The sequence below is a fragment of the Protopterus annectens genome, chromosome 15.part0, assembly GCF_019279795.1.
Source record: "Protopterus annectens isolate FY-2018-M chromosome 15.part0, PAN1.0, whole genome shotgun sequence".
In the NCBI taxonomy this organism is placed as follows: Eukaryota; Metazoa; Chordata; order Ceratodontiformes; family Protopteridae; genus Protopterus; species Protopterus annectens.
In genome coordinates this window covers 398,029,808-398,048,611 of record NC_056749.1, presented here as the reverse complement: position 1 = coordinate 398,048,611, position 18,804 = coordinate 398,029,808, and the positions used below count along the sequence as shown (strand labels likewise).

Genomic DNA, 18,804 nt, shown 5'->3' with positions numbered 1-18,804 from the left:
TCTACAGAATATCCACAGGAAATGAAGAGCAAATAAGGTGCTCTCAGTCTAGAAGACAATGATCTAAGAAAAGAGATGCTCGATTTAATAGAGATGGATCAACCTATTAAGATTGATGAAAGAAATAGATTATACCAAGTAAATAAGTTCCAAAATGTTAGAAGTTTGGTAAAAACAGATGAACACAGTAATTAGGACTATTAAGACAAAAGTCTTGCGACATAACACAAGTAAATAGGATACATTTCTGTGCAGTTAAATTAACAGCAGATTAAGTCTTACCACAAAAACATACAGCAATAAGGGAAACGAAGAGAAGACATAAAATGTCACCATGGGAGTATGAAATAGAGAAACCCATAAAGAAATTAAGACAAGAAGCATCACTATTAGAAGAATGTAGAAGTGGGAATATATAATCAAAAATACTTAGAAAGACATGGTAAAAGCAATGTTCAGTATCCAAACAGACCAGGATCTATCATACAGTATTGCAAATAATAAATTAAAAATATCAGTACAGGCAGTTAATCTTAGAATCCACCATTCCCGTAGTATGCCATACAAGTACCTTATACCTTGCAGGTAGGTGATGTACCTTATGTATGATACCGGAAAGGTTTAGAGGCTGAGTGGACATTAGTCTATCCTAGGCAGGATATCATAGAGTAAAGAATACTGCAACAGTGATGAGGAAGGACATCTATTCCATTCATCAGATACGGAGATGAAAACACAATTGAAAGTGGTTAAAACCTTTGAAGATATAAGAATGTCATCTGGTCTTGATAAAATATGCAAAAGTAATATTTAAAGCAGGGAAGTCGCAGCACCAAGAAAATATCAACCTGGGACAGGAATGTGACACAAAGGAACTCGAGTAGGAGGGTGCTTATAAATATTTGGGAACTGATAAAGGATCAACAATAAAATATGAACAAATGTGAATAAAACTCAGTAAGGAATACTTCAGAAGACTAAAACTAATACTGAAAAATGCCTTGAAAAAGTCCAAAATAAAAACCAATTTGCTCTTCCCATTCTAACTTACAGTTCCAGGGTGATTGACTGGCCCCAAAAGGTACTGGATCAGTTGGGCAGGAAAACAGAAAAATGCTTCATGCTTATCACATGCTAAATAAAATCAGTGCATCCCAATATTATATTATTCATCATTCTGAAGGAATTCTGGGCCTTCTCAAAATTGAGTACATGTAGAGATTTGCAGTCACGGGACAGCATACATATTTGCTGACCTCAACAGATCCACACACAGTGAAAGTTTTAAAACATGAGGAGAAGTCGTATAAGATGACTTCTCTGCTTAGTTCTGCAGAAGCATACTGTTGTCAAGCAGGAATTGATATCAAACCCGAGGCAGCTGACAATCGGACAGAAACTGAATTTCCCCCAAAAAAAGATTATAAGAAGGACGAGAAGGAAAGCAATGTAGAAAAGGCATAAATACTGTGGCAAGTACAGAAATCTCCTGAATAACCACATGTTGATAAGGATTTGATGCAGAAAATGGTTAAGGAAAGGTGAATTGAAATCTAAAGAACGGTTAATAATGGTGGCCTAAGATAGTGGACTACATACAAGCTGGTTTAAAACATCAATTAAACCTGTGGGTGAAACAGACAAAAGGCAGGTTCTGTAAAAAAGAACTGTAAACAGTTGCACATCTTGTTGCCGGGTGTGATACACTCATAGCAGAGGGCCCATATACTGAAAGGTGCAATAATGCGGCAAGATTGTTGCACTGGGAGTTATGCGCACACTACAATATGGAAGTAGTTGAGAAGCATTGGAAACATGAACCACAAAGCATTGTAGAGAATAATGACATTTATAACAACACATGGGATCACCCATTACCAGCACTTCTAAAAACAGATGTGAGAAAACCAGATATAGTACCAAAAAAAGGCAAAAGTAGCACTAATTATCTAAAAACAGATGTGAGAAAACTAGATATAGTACCAAAAAAAGACAAAAATAGCACTAATTATTGAAATTGCTACACTCTCTGATTACACTGTCTTAAGTACAGAAACACAAAGTCATAAAATACCAGGATGTGCAGGCAGGAATGAGAGCAATGTGGAAGAAAGATACCCAGACAGATATTCTACCAATACATAAAACTCTATATGAATTACAGAAGGAATCAGTTCTGGACACATTGTGGGTGCTGTGCAGAGGATGTTTTGCTAACATCAAAGATTGAAACAATACTAATTTCACTCCCATCACTGTATTAGAAACCCAAAAGACTTGGAGAAATTAAATAAACACACCAATGAATGACAATGATGTCATCCAGCCAAGATTTCATTAAAATTGCAAAGTTAGTCTCACACAGCAAATCAGAAATACCACCTGGCTTACTGTGACTAGACCTTACATTGTTTAACAATGCCTATAACAATCCAACAGGTTGCAGGCCCTCTCTCTGGTTCAATTTGTAGAACAGTTTCCATGTTTATTTGCAGCAAGATAGGATACCCCTTGCCATGACACTTCCCCACAGCAAAGTAATATGACAGTATAACAGGGGACCTGGCCAATGCACTCGAAGTGCTCCTCTGATCATTCCTGTAACCTCTTCAAGCCCTATATATCTTTCGGACTCCAAGTACTTCATAGAAACAATGGCGATCTCAAATAAAAGAAAAGTGCTGAGGGCAAAAGGAATTCTCATTCATAATAAAGATGCATTTGATTGAAGAGATGTGAAAAAGAGCAGAAAGATGGTGCTATCAGTACTAAAGAAACATACACGAGAAATTGACAAAAAGTTACATAAATGGATTTAAATCTACGTATTGATGGACTGGACTGAGGTAAAGTTTTTAGGATGCTAAAAAGCAAAGAATAGAACTGATAAAAATAACTGTAAAGTTAGAATTGTGAAGATTTTATGCTAAGTAACAAAAAGTGAGTGACTATCAAGTATGATAAAATCTAAACAAGAATATTTTTGTTTGTGATGATTAGTAGATGTTACTCTTCGCTTTGACAGCCAGTGAATAACCTCCAGGAAAGTATCTAACCATAATTCAGAAATTCAAGAAGCTACAAATCCAATTCAAAGCGTAGCTGAGAACCAAATATCACTAGTCAGCAAATCCAAGAAATCAGACAGCCAAATAAAAATAATGTAATCCAGAACAGTCCATTACTCCCAACTGAGAAATTATTCCAATAAATCTGGTACCAGATAGATTTTGCAGTCTACACTCACCATAATATTGGCCCAAGCAACACATCATTGCAAAACAGAAATAATGCCATTTAATATGTGCAAAGTACAAAGTTACTACAGACGCAATGCTTGCTCTGAGGGTTTTGATGGAGAAATATAGAGAAGGTCAGAAGTTGTTGCATTGTGTCTTTGTGGACTTAGAGAAAGCATACAACAGGGTGCCTAGAGAGGACTTGTGCTATTGTATAAGGAAGTCGTGAGTGGCAGAGAAGTATTCAGGAGTGGTACAGGATATGTACGAGGGCAGTGTGACAGTGGTGAGGTCTGCGGTAGGAGTGATGGATGCATTCAAGGTGGAGGTGGGATTATATCAAGGATAAGCTCTGAGCTCTTTCTTATTTGCAATGATAAAGCCTGGCTGACAGATGAGATCAGACAGGAGTCCCCATGGACTATGATGTTTGCGGACAACATTGTGATTTATAGTGAGAGTAGGGAACAGGTTAAGGAGACCCTGGAGAGGTGGAGATATGCTCTAAAAAGGAGAGGAAAGAAGGTCAGCAGGACTAAGACAGAATATATGTGTGTGAATGAGGGGGAGGACAGAGGAATGGGGAGGATGCAGGGAGTGGAGGTGGTGAAGATGGAGGAGTTTAAATACTTGAGATCAACAGTTCAGAGTAACAGTGAGTGTGGAAGAGAGGTGAACAGGAGAGTGCAGGCAGGGTGAAGTGGGTGGAGAAGAGTGTCAGGAGTGATTTGTGAGACGGGTACTACTACGACTGAAAGGGAAGGTCTACAAGATGATAGTGAGACCAGTTATGTTATATGGATTGCAGACAATACAGGAGTCAGAGCTAGAGGTGGCAGAGTTAAAGATGTTAAGATTTGCAGTGGGTGTGACAAGGATGGACAGGATTAGAAATGAATATATTAGAGGGTCAGCTCAAGTTGGACTGTTTCGTGACAAAGCTAGACAGGCAAGACTGCACTGGTTTGGACATGTGCTGAGGAAGGATGCTGGGTAAATTCAGAGAAGGATGCTAAGGATTGAGCTGCCAAGTAAGAGGAAAAGAGAACTGCCTAAGATAAAGTTTATGGATGTGAGAGAGGACACACAGGTGGTTGTTGTGACAGAGCAATATGCAGAGGACAGGAAGAAATGGAAAAGTACAGTTTTGTACCTACCATAAATGTAGATGTCCGAACAGGATAGCATCTGCAGTCATAACAAATGGGTTGTCCTGTCGTCAGGCAGCCCTTCGGTCGGCCGGATTCCAAAGTCTGGGTCTGGCTTCGGCTGATGTCGCACTTCACCCGACGTCATCTCTGCTGGTCTTCGGGTATAAAGGCATCAGCCGACGCCATTTTCCTCAGTGTTTCTTGCCCCAGATGCCAGTTGCCCTCTTGATAAGCTAAATTTTGGATAAATGCCAATGTTTCCAAAAAAATAGAAGGCAGACACAAAAAATAACAATGTATGTACATATATACAAACAAATACACCATAAGAGACTCCCCCCCAGCTAGCTATTAGGAGGGTAAATACCCTAGGAGTACCACAGAGGGGAAGGAGGGTGGGTAATCCTGACTGCAGATGCTATCCTGTTCGGACATCTACATTTATGGTAGGTACAAAACTGTACTATGTCCTTCAAGGATGCATCTGCAGTCATAATAAATGGGTAGAATACCATAGCCAAACTAGGGAGGAGGAAGAAGAATTATGGTGTAGTTAGGATCCCTTGCAGTACAGCAGTGGCAAACCCTGCTCGGGATCTAGAGTATAGAGGTAAATTATAATGCTTGGCAAATGTATGCACGGAGGTCCAAGTAGCCACCTCAATAATGTCCTTGGTTGCCACTCCTCGTAAGAAAGCTGTGGTAGTGGCTGTAGCCCTTGTAGAATGAGGTCTTATGTTCTGTGGAATTGGTTTTCCGTGGTAGGAGTAACAGAATCTTATGCAATTTCCTATCCATTTGGAGATTGTCTGTTTGGAAATTGCTTTTCCTTCCCTTCCTGTTGCATAGGCTACTAAAAGCTGGTCAGTATTTCTGTCACCTTTGGTTCTGTCCAGGTAGTAGCGTAACTGTCTATGTACATCCAAGGTATGCAGCAGTCTTTCCCCCCTGTTCTGTGGGTTGGGAAAGAAGGTAGGTAGGTGGATTGCCTGGTTTAAAGACACTCTGGATACCACCTTAGGCATAAATGTAGGATTAGTTCTCATGGACACCCTATCTTGATGGAAGATTAGGAAGGGTTGTACTGCCATTAAGGCCTGTAGTTCCGAAACCCTCCTTGCTGAAGTAATTGCCAGTAGGAAAGCAGTTTTCCATGATAGGTGTTGAAGATCTGCTGTTGCTGCTGGTTCAAATGGAGGAGTGTCAATTTTTCTAGCACAAAGTTCAAGTCCCATGCTGGTAATGGTGGTTTCCTAGGAGGTTTTACATTCTTGATCCCTCTGAGGAACTGCCTGAGTAGAGGATGCGAAAAGACAGGTGGATCGAAGCTGTATTCTGCTGAAATAGCTGATGCATGTATCTTGATGGAGGAATAGGACAGGCCTGTATGTAGAAGCTCTGCCAAGTACTCCAGGATGTTAGCAATATCTATGTTCGACACATCTTTTCCTCTTTCAGTACTCCAAATGCCAAATCTTTTCCATTTTCCTGCATAGTTCCTTCTTGTTGAAGGTCTGCGGGCTTCAACGATAATGTCTTTAACCCTTTGGGATAGGTCTGGGTTAGTTGCTGCTATGTGATGTTCCAGGCAGTCAGTTGCAAGGTTTTTAGGTTTGGGTGCATGATGTTGTAGTTGTTCTGAGTTAACATCAAAGGCATCAGGGGTATTGACCACATTCTCCCCTGAGACATGCTCCTCAGCAATGGATACCAGTGTTGTCTTGGCCAATTTGGAGCTATCAGGATTATCCTTGGGCGTTCCTCTTTGATTTTCACTAGTACCTTGTGCATCAAAGGAAGAGGTGGAAATGCATATGCTGTCAGGCCTTTCCAACTGAAGGATAGAGAGTCCACCTTCCATGCAAGTGGGTGGTATGTCCTTGTGCAGAATTTCTTGAGCTGGTGATTGAGTGGGGATGCGAATAGGTCTATTTGTGGCATTCCCATTTCTTTGTGATGGCCTTGAAGATGTCCGGGTGTAGCATCCATTCGTGAGCATCCGAGGTGGTTCTGCTTAACATGTCTGCTAGGGTGTTTTCTTTTCCCGGCACAAATACTGCCTGTAACTGGATGTTGTAGCTCAGAGCCATATTCCAAAGGTCCAGAGTCATTCTGCATAGGGTTATGAATGAGTGCCTCCCTGTTTGTTGATGTACCACATGACTGTGGTGTTGTCTGTCCTTATCATTAAATGGCCTTCTTTGAGGAATGGTCTGAATTTCTGGATTGCTAGTTTTACTGCCAGCATTTCTTTTGGTTTATGTGCAGGTGCAGCTGGTCTGGAGTCCACAATCCTTGTATGCATTTGTCCAACATGTCGCCCCAGCCTAGGGCTGAGGCATCCGTTGTGATGGTTTGGCTTGCTTGAAAGTTGTGGAAGGGCAAGCCTGGGTTTGACTGGCATGCTTGAGCCCACCATATGAACTCCTGTTTCAGGCATGGGATTAGTGGGATTTCGGTTTCTAAGCTGTGCCTGTGTTGAGACCATAAATTCTTTAGGTACCACTGTAGCTTTCTCATATGCAGTCTGGCATGTGGGACCAAGATTATGCATGATGCCATGAAGCCCAAGGCCTGCAGTACTTTTCTTGCTGTTAGTTTGTTCTGCTTTGTTAATGCCAAGAAGTAAAGAGGGAGTTGTTTTGTTTTCTGCCGTTAGGAATGCCATTTGTTTTGCTGTGTCCAATTCCGCACCCAAGAATGTTCTTGTTTGGGATGGTATCAGTCTTGACTTTTGTAAATTGACTGTGTATCCCAGGGCTTGTAGTAAGCAAATGACTCTTTGTAAATCTGTTGTCAGCTTGCTTTTGTTGTCCGCTTGTAACAGGCAGTCGTCCAGGTATGGATAAATTTGGATTCCCTGTAGCCTGCAGTGAGCAATTACTGATGCCAGGCATTTTGTGAATACTCTGGGCGCAGTATCAAACAGACCAGGATCTATCATACAGTATTGCAAATAATAAATTAAAAAATATCAGTACAGGAAAAGTTAATCTTAGAATCCACCATTCCCGTAGTATGCACATACGCTAAGTACCTTATACCTTGCAAGTGGGTGATGTACCTTATGTATGATACCGGAAAGGTTTAGAGGCTGAGTGGACATTAGTCTATCCTAGGCAGGATATCATAGAGTAAAGAATACTGCAACAGTGATGAGGAAGGACATCTATTCCATTCATCAGATACGGAGATGAAAACACAATTGAAAGTGGTTAAAACCTTTGAAGATATAAGAATGTCATCTGGTCTTGATAAAATATGCAAAAGTAATATTTAAAGCAGAACTGATAAAGGATCAACAATAAAATATGAACAAATGTGAATAAAACTCAGTAAGGAATACTTCAGAAGACTAAAACTAATACTGAAAAATGCCTTGAAAAAGTCCAAAATATAAACCAATTTGCTCTTCCCATTCTAACTTACAGTTCCAGGGTGATTGACTGGCCCCAAAAGGTACTGGATCGGTTGGGCAGGAAAACAGAAAAATGCTTCATGCTTATCACATGCTAAATAAAATCAGTGCATCCCAATATTATATTATTCATCATTCTGGAAGGAATTCTGGGCCTTCTCAAATTGAGTACATGTAGAGATTTGCAGTCACGGGACAGCATACATATTTGCTTGACCTCAACAGATCCACACACAGTGAAAGTTTTACACAAAAAACATGAGGAGAAGTCGTATAAGATGACTTCTCTGCTTAGTTCTGGTGAGGAAGCATACTGTTGTCAAGCAGGTATTGATATCAAACACGAAGGCAGCTGACAATGGGACAGAAACTGAATTTCCCCAAAAGATTATAAGAAGGACGAGAAGGAAAGCAATGTAGAAAAGGCATAAATACTGTGGCAAGTACAGAAATCTCCTGAATAACCACATGTTGATAAGGATTTGATGCAGAAATGGTTAAGGAAAGGTGAATTGAAATCTAAAGATGAACGGTTAATAATGGTGGCCTAAGATAGTGGACTACATACAAGCTGGTTTAAAACATCAATTAAACCTGTGGGTGAAACAGACAAAAGGCAGGTTCTGTAAAAAAGAACTGTAAACAGTTGCACATCTTGTTGCCAGGTGTGATACACTCATAGTAGAGGGCCCATATACTGAAAGGTGCAATAATGCGGCAAGATTGTTGCACTGGGAGTTATGCGCACACTACAATATGGAAGTAGTTGAGAAGCATTGGAAACATGAACCACAAAGCATTGTAGAGAATAATGACATTTGTTAACAACACATGGGATCACCCATTACCAGCACTTCTAAAAACAGATGTGAGAAAACCAGATATAGTACCAAAAAAAGACAAACGTAGCAGTAATTATCTAAAAACAGATGTGAGAAAACCAGATATAGTACCAAAAAAAGACAAAAATAGCACTAATTATTGAAATTGCTACACTCTGTGATTACACTGTCTTAAGTACAGAAACACAAAGTCATAAAATACCAGGATGTGCAGGCAGGAATGAGAGCAATGTGGAAGAAAGATACCCAGACAGATATTCTACCAATACATACAACTCTATATGAATTACAGAAGGAATCAGTTCTGGACACATTGTGGGTGCTGTGCAGAGGATTTTTTCAATCAAAGATTGAAACAATACTAATTTCACTCCCATCACTGTATTAGAAACCCAAAAGACTTGGAGAAATTAAATAAACACACCAATGAATGACAATGATGTCATCCAGCCAAGATTTCATTAAAATTGCAAAGTTAGTCTCACACAGCAAATCAGAAATACCACCTGGCTTACTGTGACTAGACCTTACATTGTTTAACAATGCCTATAACAATCCAACAGGCTGCAGGCCCTCTCTCTGGTTCAATTTGTAAAACAGTTTCCATGTTTATTTGCAGCAAGATAGGATACCCCTTGCCATGACACTTCCCCACAGCAAAGTAATATAACAGTATAACAGGGGACCTGGCCAACGCACTCGAAGTGCTCTCCTCTGATCATTCCTGTAACCTCTTCAAGCCCTATATCTCTTTCGGACTCCAAGTACTTCATAGAAACAATGGAGATCTCAAATAAAAGAAAAGTGCTGAGGGCAAAAGGAATTCTCATTCATAATAAAGATGCATTTGATTGAAGAGATGTGAAAAAGAGCAGAAAGATGGTGCTATCAGTACTAAAGAAACATACACGAGAAATTGACAAAAAGTTACATAAATGGATTTAAATCTACGTATTGATGGACTGGACTGAGGTAAAGTTTTTAGGATGCTAAAAAGCAAAGAATAAAACTGATAAAAATAACTGTAAAGTTAGAATTGTGAAGATTTTATGCTAAGTAACAAAAAGTGAGTGACTATCAAGTATGATAAAATCTAAACAGGAATATTTTTGTTTGTGATGATTAGTAGATGTTGCTCTTCGCTTTGACAGCCCTTTGAATAACCTCCAGGAAAGTATCTAACCATAATTCAGAAATCCAAGAAGCTACAAATCCAATTCAAAGCGTAGCTGAGAACCAAATATCACTAGTCAGCAAATCCAAGAAATCAGACAGCCAAATAAAAATAATGTAATCCAGAACAGTCCATTACTCCCAACTGAGAAATTATTCCAATAAATCTGGTACCAGATAGATTTTGCAGTCTACACTCACCATAATATTGGCCCAAGCAACACATCATTGCAAAACAGAAAAAATGCCATTTAATATGTGCAAAGTACAAAGTTACTACAGACGCAATGCTTGCTCTGAGGGTTTTGATGGAGAAATATAGAGAAGGTCAGAAGTTGTTGCATTGTGTCTTTGTGGACTTAGAGAAAGCATACAACAGGGGTGCCTAGAGAGGGACTTGTGCTATTGTATAAGGAAGTCGTGAGTGGCAGAGAAGTATTCAGGGAGTGGTACAGGATATGTAATGAGGGCAGTGTGACAGTGGTGAGGTCTGCGGTAGAGTGATGGATGCATTCAAGGTGGAGGTGGGATTATATCAAGGATAAGCTCTGAGCTCTTTCTTATTTGCAATGATAAAGCCTGGCTGACAGATGAGATCAGACAGGAGTCCCCATGGACTATGATGTTTCGCGGACAACATTGTGGATTTATAGTGAGAGTAGGGAACAGGTTAAGGAGACCCTGGAGAGGTGGAGATATGCTCTAAAAAGGAGAGGAAAGAAGGTCAGCAGGACTAAGACAGAATATATGTGTGTGAATGAGGGGGAGGACAGAGGAATGGGGAGGATGCAGGGAGTGGAGGTGGTGAAGATGGAGGAGTTTAAATACTTGTGATCAACAGTTCAGAGTAACAGTGAGTGTGGAAGAGAGGTGAACAGGAGAGTGCAGGCAGGGTGAAGTGGGTGGAGAAGAGTGTCAGGAGTGATTTGTGACAGACGGGTACTAGTACGACTGAAAGGGAAGGTCTACAAGATGATAGTGAGACCAGTTATGTTATATGGATTGCAGACAATACAGGAGTCAGAGCTAGAGGTGGCAGAGTTAAAGATGTTAAGATTTGCAGTGGGTGTGACAAGGATGGACAGGATTAGAAATGAATATATTAGAGGGTCAGCTCAAGTTGGACTGTTTCGTGACAAAGCTAGACAGGCAAGACTGCACTGGTTTGGACATGTGCTGAGGAAGGATGCTGGGTAAATTCAGAGAAGGATGCTAAGGATTGAGCTGCCAAGTAAGAGGAAAAGAGGACTGCCTAAGATAAAGTTTATGGATGTGAGAGAGGACACGCAGGTGGTTGTTGTGACAGAGCAATATGCAGAGGACAGGAAGAAATGGAAACAGATGATCCGCTGTGGCAGCCCCTAACGGGAGCAGCAAAAAGGAAAAGAAGAAAGTACACAGTGGTGCAGCAGTTAGCATTACTGACTCACAGCAAGAGGTTCTCTAGTTTGATTCTAAGCTGGAGTGCCTTCTCTGCAGAGTCTGCATGGTCTACCTGCAGTCTAGAGAGTTTTAAAGACATGCAGGTAGGTGTGTGTGTGTGTGTGTGTGTGTGTGTGTGTGTGTGTGTGTGCGCCTTCTGTGAAGGTTGGGCACTGGGCTGGCAGCTCAACACCATAAAAACTCTACTGACAATCAATTTGCTGACCAGTCATCCACTGTGGTGACCCCCAACTGGGAAAAGCCAAAAGACATTTTTTTTTTTTACAAGTTATAAAATAACAAATCTTGGTAACCATTTGAAATGTCGGGACCTGCTACAGCAAGTCCGAAAATACAGAGACTAAATGGCAGAAAGAACAGACTTACATATACTCAGTCTGAGATGCCATCTCTTGGAATATTCCCTTTTCTTCAAGGTATGATGATCTCAGAGTTGGCACAAATATGTTCAGTGTGTGTGGAAGGCATGAACCCCACATGTGGAGATGTAGGGGGGCTTGACCCCCCCCCCCCCAAGAAGTTTAAGAAGAGTGACTTTCAAAATTTGCTCTTCTCCTGTGTTTTCTTTTTTTTTTGGCTTGTCAGCACTCAGCATTTTGAGTGATGAAATGTTAATATGGAGCCCTAATCTTAGTTCATATTACAGGAAGATGACCTACAGCTGTTGCCATAAGAGTAATAAAATCCTCTCGCGTTCACACTTGGGTATCACAGCAACATGTGTCAGAAAGGCTCCTGAGAGGGAGAAATTGTTGGTAAGCCAAGTCAAAAAGTCTAGGATCCTTCAGTCAACTAGTTAGTTGACAGAGGACATAAACAAATCAAATGACAGAATGACCTGTCTCAATGAACTAAGCTACTGTTTAGGTAGCACTGACAAATCAAGAACCAAGAACCAGATCTACACAATTTGAAGTTCAAGGGAAAAGGACACAGAAAACTGGAAAGACATTAGCTGAGGAAGAATTGTGCATAGTTGTAAAGCCATTAACAAGTTCATTTTCAAATCTGCCAATAGCATGTTTCAGTGATATATCAGTATTTCATCAGTGATAAAGAAGAAGAATATTAAACTGAATGTTAGACCGCAGAATTTGGCAAGTGCAAGTTATAAAAAAAAAAAAAAAAAGAAATAGTCAAAATAAATCTAAGTGAGTGAAATGAGAAAGAAGCTACTGGCAAACCAAGCTCTGCCACTTCTAAACTTATCTGTAAATTATTCAATACAAAAGATTGGTAGCTCATTAACATTCAAAACATCCACACTGATTGGTCAGCCCAACCAGTGTGTCCAATGTAAATTGAGCATATACCAATAGAAAATGCTACCAGTTTTCTTCAGCTAAGAGGTCAAGAAGTATGTATGGAGTGCAGAGAAAACACAAGGAAAATCAGGTGTCTTATGCAAAACTAAAGAAACGTACCTGATTTTCCTTGTATTTTGCCCCATCTCGCTCATAACTCTAAACTGTTCGGATTTCAGTTTTTTTTTTAACAAAAAAAAAAAAGCAATGGAGATCTTCCTTCTGCATAAGCAAGGGAACGCAAGTCCCATATGCATGCGCAGTACATCAACAAAGCGGCAGAAAATGGAAATGTGGAAGAACACCACGGCACCATTACACAAAGACATTAAAGAAAAGTAAGTAGTTTCTTTCTTAAATAATGTCACTGTACACTATTTATGGACATTTGATTACTGGGAAATTCCAACTGGGTAGAATACTACTTTCAGAGGATGCCCGAAGAGAAAATCTTCAAATTATTACAAAACATTTTAAGAACAATTATACAATCTTCAAAATATAAAACAAAAAAAAATGTGCAGTTTAAATAATTATAATAAATTAGACATAATATAAAAACATCAGTTAAAAATCTATACAAGGTATATGACAATCATGTAATATTCAGAGACATTTTTGACAGTTTGTAGAGAAATGAATTGTAAGTTAGTCTAATACAAACAGGAATTGCAAGAAGTAAGGGAAAAACAGGATTATGGTGTATTTAGAGAGAAAGTCAGGGAAGAGAATTAGATAGCAGTAAGGAAGTAAGTGAAAACGGGAGAGTAAGGAGGTATAAGGAATGAAATAGTACTTGTTCATATTTAGGGATATAGTTTATGCTGGTTTTGAGCAAGAAAAGAGACATTTTAGCTAGGAAATCTTTGAGAGTGGTTTTGAAAGATGGGAGGGAGGGTATAGACCTGATGGATACAAGTATGGAGTTCCAGGCCTTAGCAACCTTGTACGCGTACAGACAATGCCCAGCAGACTTCTAAGTTTGAAGACAGACAGGAGTTTTTGGTCACTGGATGGCAATGACTGACTGGGAACATAGTTGTGTATAGTGCTGGACAGGATGGATGCTGGATAATTTTATAGGTGGCAAGATGATGTGTATGTGTTAGTTGATGTGACAGTTCTAACCGATTTAGGCTTTTCAATGCTATAAAGTGGTGGGTTCTGATATAGGGTTACATTTGCAGGTATTTTGCCTTTGTTTAATCACTTGGACTTCACCCTTGTGATTACACCACACTAACCATGGGTAGATCTTCAATATACCACATCCACTCATCAGGTTTTGCTGTACAAGCATATTGCCATCAAGCAGGTTATCAGCATCCTAAACTCAGTGTTAAAAATCAACAAAAAAATCAAGAGATCATTCAGGAAGATCCAGAAAATGGATACAAATCTGTGAAACCTCACCACCTCAGTGGGCCAATTTGTAATGGAATGCATGAAGGAAAACTCCTTAAGTGGAAGATGATCCAGAGAGGGAATCATGGAAGAAGAAAAGAGATGAGCCTCGCCTGTAAGACACAGCAGAGAAAGAGGTGAATGGGACATCACATATGCCTTTTCCTCTTTGCATACACGTGCCTTAAAGACTCATTAGCTTATTTCTGCAGCGGATAATGCTGCAGTAATGGGCTGGATACTGAAACCTAACGGAGTTTACTGCCAAGCAGGCATTTCCCTGCAGTTCCTCTGTGTTAAATATAATGTGCTGGTAAGAAAATCACCTGCAAAAAGCAGGCATTTCCCTGCAGTTCCTCTGTGTTAAATATAATGTGCTGGCAAGAAAATCACCTGCAAATGCAACCCTACATAAGAAAGGGAAGTAAGCCCCGAATGATGCTGCAAGAGTCTGGCATCTGTAAAACAAGCATGGGTCAAGCTCAGTGGGTATTCTGTGTATACTGAGAGTAAAACAGGTCCAAGAGGATCAATGCTCTACTCTGATTAACTAATTCAAATCAACTGAATCTATAAAATAAATATTCCTTTAACTTTAAAAAAAAATGATACATGAAGAAAGCTCCTCTCATTAGTTTACACCTGTACTGAAACTAATACAGGACACAGCCATCTGGCAGTACTGTTTTCCCTTTTGAAAACATCCATAAGCAGGAAGTGGACCACTACAAGACATGGATTACTGCACTAGCACACCTGCCTTAATACTAGGCACATGGATCAGATCAAGATGCAGGCACAACAACCATTCAACATGAATGTCTGTCCTTTTTAAGAAATCTGAGTACTTTTTAACCAGACTGAAGAAAAAGTAAATTACAAACATTCCCAAATGCAAAAGGCATGGAAGAAGTTTTTTCTATAATTTAAAATAAAACTGTTTCACATACAATACGGACCACCTCCTTCAGCAGGACACTTAAAGTGAATACTGAAACTTGCTCAAGAATATTCCTTCCTTGAATCATTAACTTGAATAATGAAAAGTGATGCCTCTACACTTGCTCATATCAAAGAATACCAAAAAAAACTGTCAAAAACATGCTTTAGGAGATTACCCAGAGCTTGACAGCAAACATGTCGTGCTGCACAAAATACAAAAGGGACAGACAAATCAAACGCAAAAAGCATATGATGGGAGTTTTTACTTCCTGCAGTGGCCAGTTGTGGAAAAATGCTGTCAAAAGGTTAGCACTTCATAACAGGTTCTGGATATGACGCCCCTCACCCACTCCCAACCATAACATACATAAACCACAGAACTGTAATATTTAGTAAAAATATGCAAAAATGAAACCCTCTCCTTGTGGTTTGTAAAAAGCTTTGCCCCTCCCATTTTTATTTTACTTTTTTTTTTTATATTTACTGTGCCAATCCTGGTATAAAAGACTGTTTTAAGATGAAATGAGGTTTGGACACTAACGTTCTTAGCAACTGACCAACGGTTAGTACAACAGACCAGCATTGTATTCTACCGCATATAGCATCTCCTGCAGGCAGTAATGCATGAATCACAAAGATAAAATAATATGCATCAGGCTCACAAGTATATCCCACAGCAGCAGCACCAAAGAAATGTAAATGGACAGGAAATGCAAGTTTCATTCAAATAATGAACATAAGTCAGCATTTACTGTTACTGAATGCTACTTAGAAATAACAATGCTTTTATTATTATTTTTATGTCATTTCAAAAATATGCATGCAGTTCAGAGAACAAAATAATATAAATAATGCAGTGATATCTCATAGCTCCACTGCTGTCTGAATTGTAATTATGTACAAATTTAAAATGTAAAAATCCAGGAAAATAGCCTACATACTGAATAATTACAAGGAATAACATAATACAGAATAGTCTGAAAGAAAAATAGTAGGCAACACGTTTAAACCTTTTGTAGCATTGGCACCTATCCAGATTTCTTCTGGACTATCCAGAAATCAGAACAATTGTCTGGTAGTCTTGAAAACAATATACAAACTCCAGTTTTCTGTTTAACAAAAGAAACAGAAAACTGGTGTTTGTTAAAATTAAGACTCTGAACTACTTTTTACTAAGAAAAGGATAGTTAATGTGAAGCAATCAGGGAGAAATAAGGCATCTTGCCTCCTGTGACATGGCAAATCATGTCACAAAATGGGCATGAATGCAGGTGGAGTCGGCAGGAAAAGGCAGGGTATAGGTAAAATTAGAGGTGTTGCTATAGTGTGTGGTCACTGTCTGGTTTCAGCCTCAGCAAAAGGTGGCAACCCTAAATTTGTGTAACATAAATATTGTTCTTAAATTCATATTTACCTGTACAATAGGAAGAATATTTGAGAGAGAAATTAATTTATTTTCATCTGGGGTGGTAGTTGCAACAAAGCTGAATCCTTTGAATAGCTGATGAGCATTTGCACTTGGTGGAACTCCCGGTGAATCTAGGCAAAGACAAAAATTCAAGCAATTTATGATTTATAATGTACAACATTGAACTGCACAAAAATTAGCCGTAACACCTCTAAATAATATGGCAGGATGTTTTTTTCTTTAGTTTCTGAACTCTTCCAGCATTCATATTTGAAGGATTACTCTAATTTACACAAAAACAAAAGAAATAAAGAAATATGAGACAAATAAATCAGTACTTGGCAATTTTCATTCTTTTTTGTTTTCCCTATAAATATGTGGTAAGTAAAAGTTATGTATAAATAATTTTCATCATTACCGGTACTTTCATTATTTTAAGTTATGTGTAATTAATTTTCATCATTACCGGTACTTTCATTATTTTACAAAAAAGTTAATAACAATTTTCAAGTAGTACATAAAGGATATTTATGGAAAACTTAAAAAAGAAAATATAAAAAAACAGTATAAACAGGGTAAGAGTATCTAAACTTCAGTTAAACGCTTGATTTCCTAATTTTCCCTGCAGCAAATAGAAATAAAGTTAGAAATGAAAGTTATGATTAGGGATACTGATTTTTGGTTTTCAAAAAAAAAAAAAATGGAATTCCAATTTCATGAGATGAAATCCTTGACTCACAACCCTGTTTTTTAAGCTTAACTTCTGGTTATTACAGTGATTTCATTATATATGTTTTCCACATCTACATATTGAAGATTAAAACATTTTAGGCATGTCAGACCCAATAAAAGCAAAATGACAGCATTATAAATAACAAATATGAGTGAAATACAGTTTGTGATGAATTAGTGATGTGGTTTTCAATGCTAAATTTCATTAAAATCCCTTATTCTTTCAAAACAGTCCAAATTTGGGATTTAGCAGTATTTTTCCTGGAAAATGGAAATATGGTACCGTTGATGATAGAAGTGTAGGAGCATGGACTTTTTCCCTTCTTCTAGGACTTGACCAACTAGACACAATTTTCCCAGGCCACCTAACTCTTTCCCTTTTCCTATATTTCTGCGTGCTGAAGGGCTTCTCTCCAGATCTCTGTCATCCTGCAGAAGGTAGAGCACAAGAAAAGAGACAACAGGTCTCTAGAGTAATGTCTAACTACTTACCAAACTAGTAAGGGAAAAAGAGGGTAGGGCTGTAAAGGAAGATGGATGCTGTTAGGATAGTTGCATTACTTTCACATGTGATTGGGCCAGTCCATCTTCCTCTCTCTCCTTGACAGACTCCCAAGTCTAACTTGCTGGGTGGACCACTGAAAAGGTTCAGAAAGATTCATCTCCAGAAGGACCTGAATTAGAGTTACCTGACCTGGGAATATCTCAAAGGAAAATTGAGACAAATATTAATATTCGCTCAAAAATATGACAGAAGGTAATAGCAGACCCTCAGCCAAAAGGTCAAAATCCAATTCATGTTATAGAAATTGCCAGAGTGACAAAGTGGTTGGCAGTGGGATATGAAGTACCAAGGGATGAAGTGTGAGAATTATTAAGGCAAGAATGTGTATTGTGGGAATAAATGTGAGTGCAATTGACAGACTAAAAGCAGTGTGGTGTCAAGACTAAGCCTAAAGTCTGGCAAATTACATGGCCAGCAATAGAGGACTTTTCAAGTATGAAAATGGATCTAGTAAACTCACTGAGAAAGAGACAAAAAGGCATTAATCAATACACCCTCCAACACCTGGAGAGAAGCAGAATCCACCTGAATGGTAACACAAGGAAAAGCACTAGGCCAGCAACAGAAATGCTCAACAACAAAGAGGAATCTAGAAATGAAGCAGTGAATAAGAAAGAGACATTAATCTAAAAGCAATCCATTAATGAGAGAGCAGTGGAGTCAGTCTAGGGCCTGAATGTAATGTATGGCGCAAGGCCACTGACAGAAAAAACTATTCAGTAAAGAGGAATCTGGCAAGTTAGCACTGAATTAACTAAAAGGCATTGGGCAATACAAAATCCAACAGCCTAACAGAAGCAGCCATCGTGGGGTGGTGAATGTCTTAATCCCAGAAGAAACAGAATACAAGGGGAGGAAAATGGATAGAAGAGTAACCAAAAACCTTTGTTTTTCAGATATAATTGCAATATCAGAAAGTCCAAGGGGGAGGTGTGCGTCCCGTTATATCTGGCATAAAAGTAACAGCATTTCAGAAAAAGAACATCATGCCAATAGTCAAACATAGTGGTGGTAGTGCGATGGTCTGGGGCTGCTTTGCTGCTTCTGGACCTGGACGACTTGCTGTGATTGATGGAACCAAGAATTCTGCTCTCTACCAAAAAAATCCTGAAGGAGAATGTCCAGCCATCAGTTTGTGACTTCAGTCTGAATGGCACTTGGGTTCTGCAGCAGGACAATGATT

General features: G+C 39.0%; 1 protein-coding gene across 1 annotated transcript in view; it reads right to left on the bottom strand.

The window, feature by feature from the left end:
• Positions 1-18,804, bottom strand: part of RPS6KA6 (ribosomal protein S6 kinase A6) — a 1,361,734-nt gene that overhangs the window by 373,912 nt on the left and 969,018 nt on the right. The window contains exon 14 of the mRNA XM_044057140.1: positions 16,331-16,455. Within this exon, the coding sequence (XP_043913075.1) occupies positions 16,331-16,455 (125 nt within the window). The remainder of the gene's footprint in view (positions 1-16,330; positions 16,456-18,804) is intronic.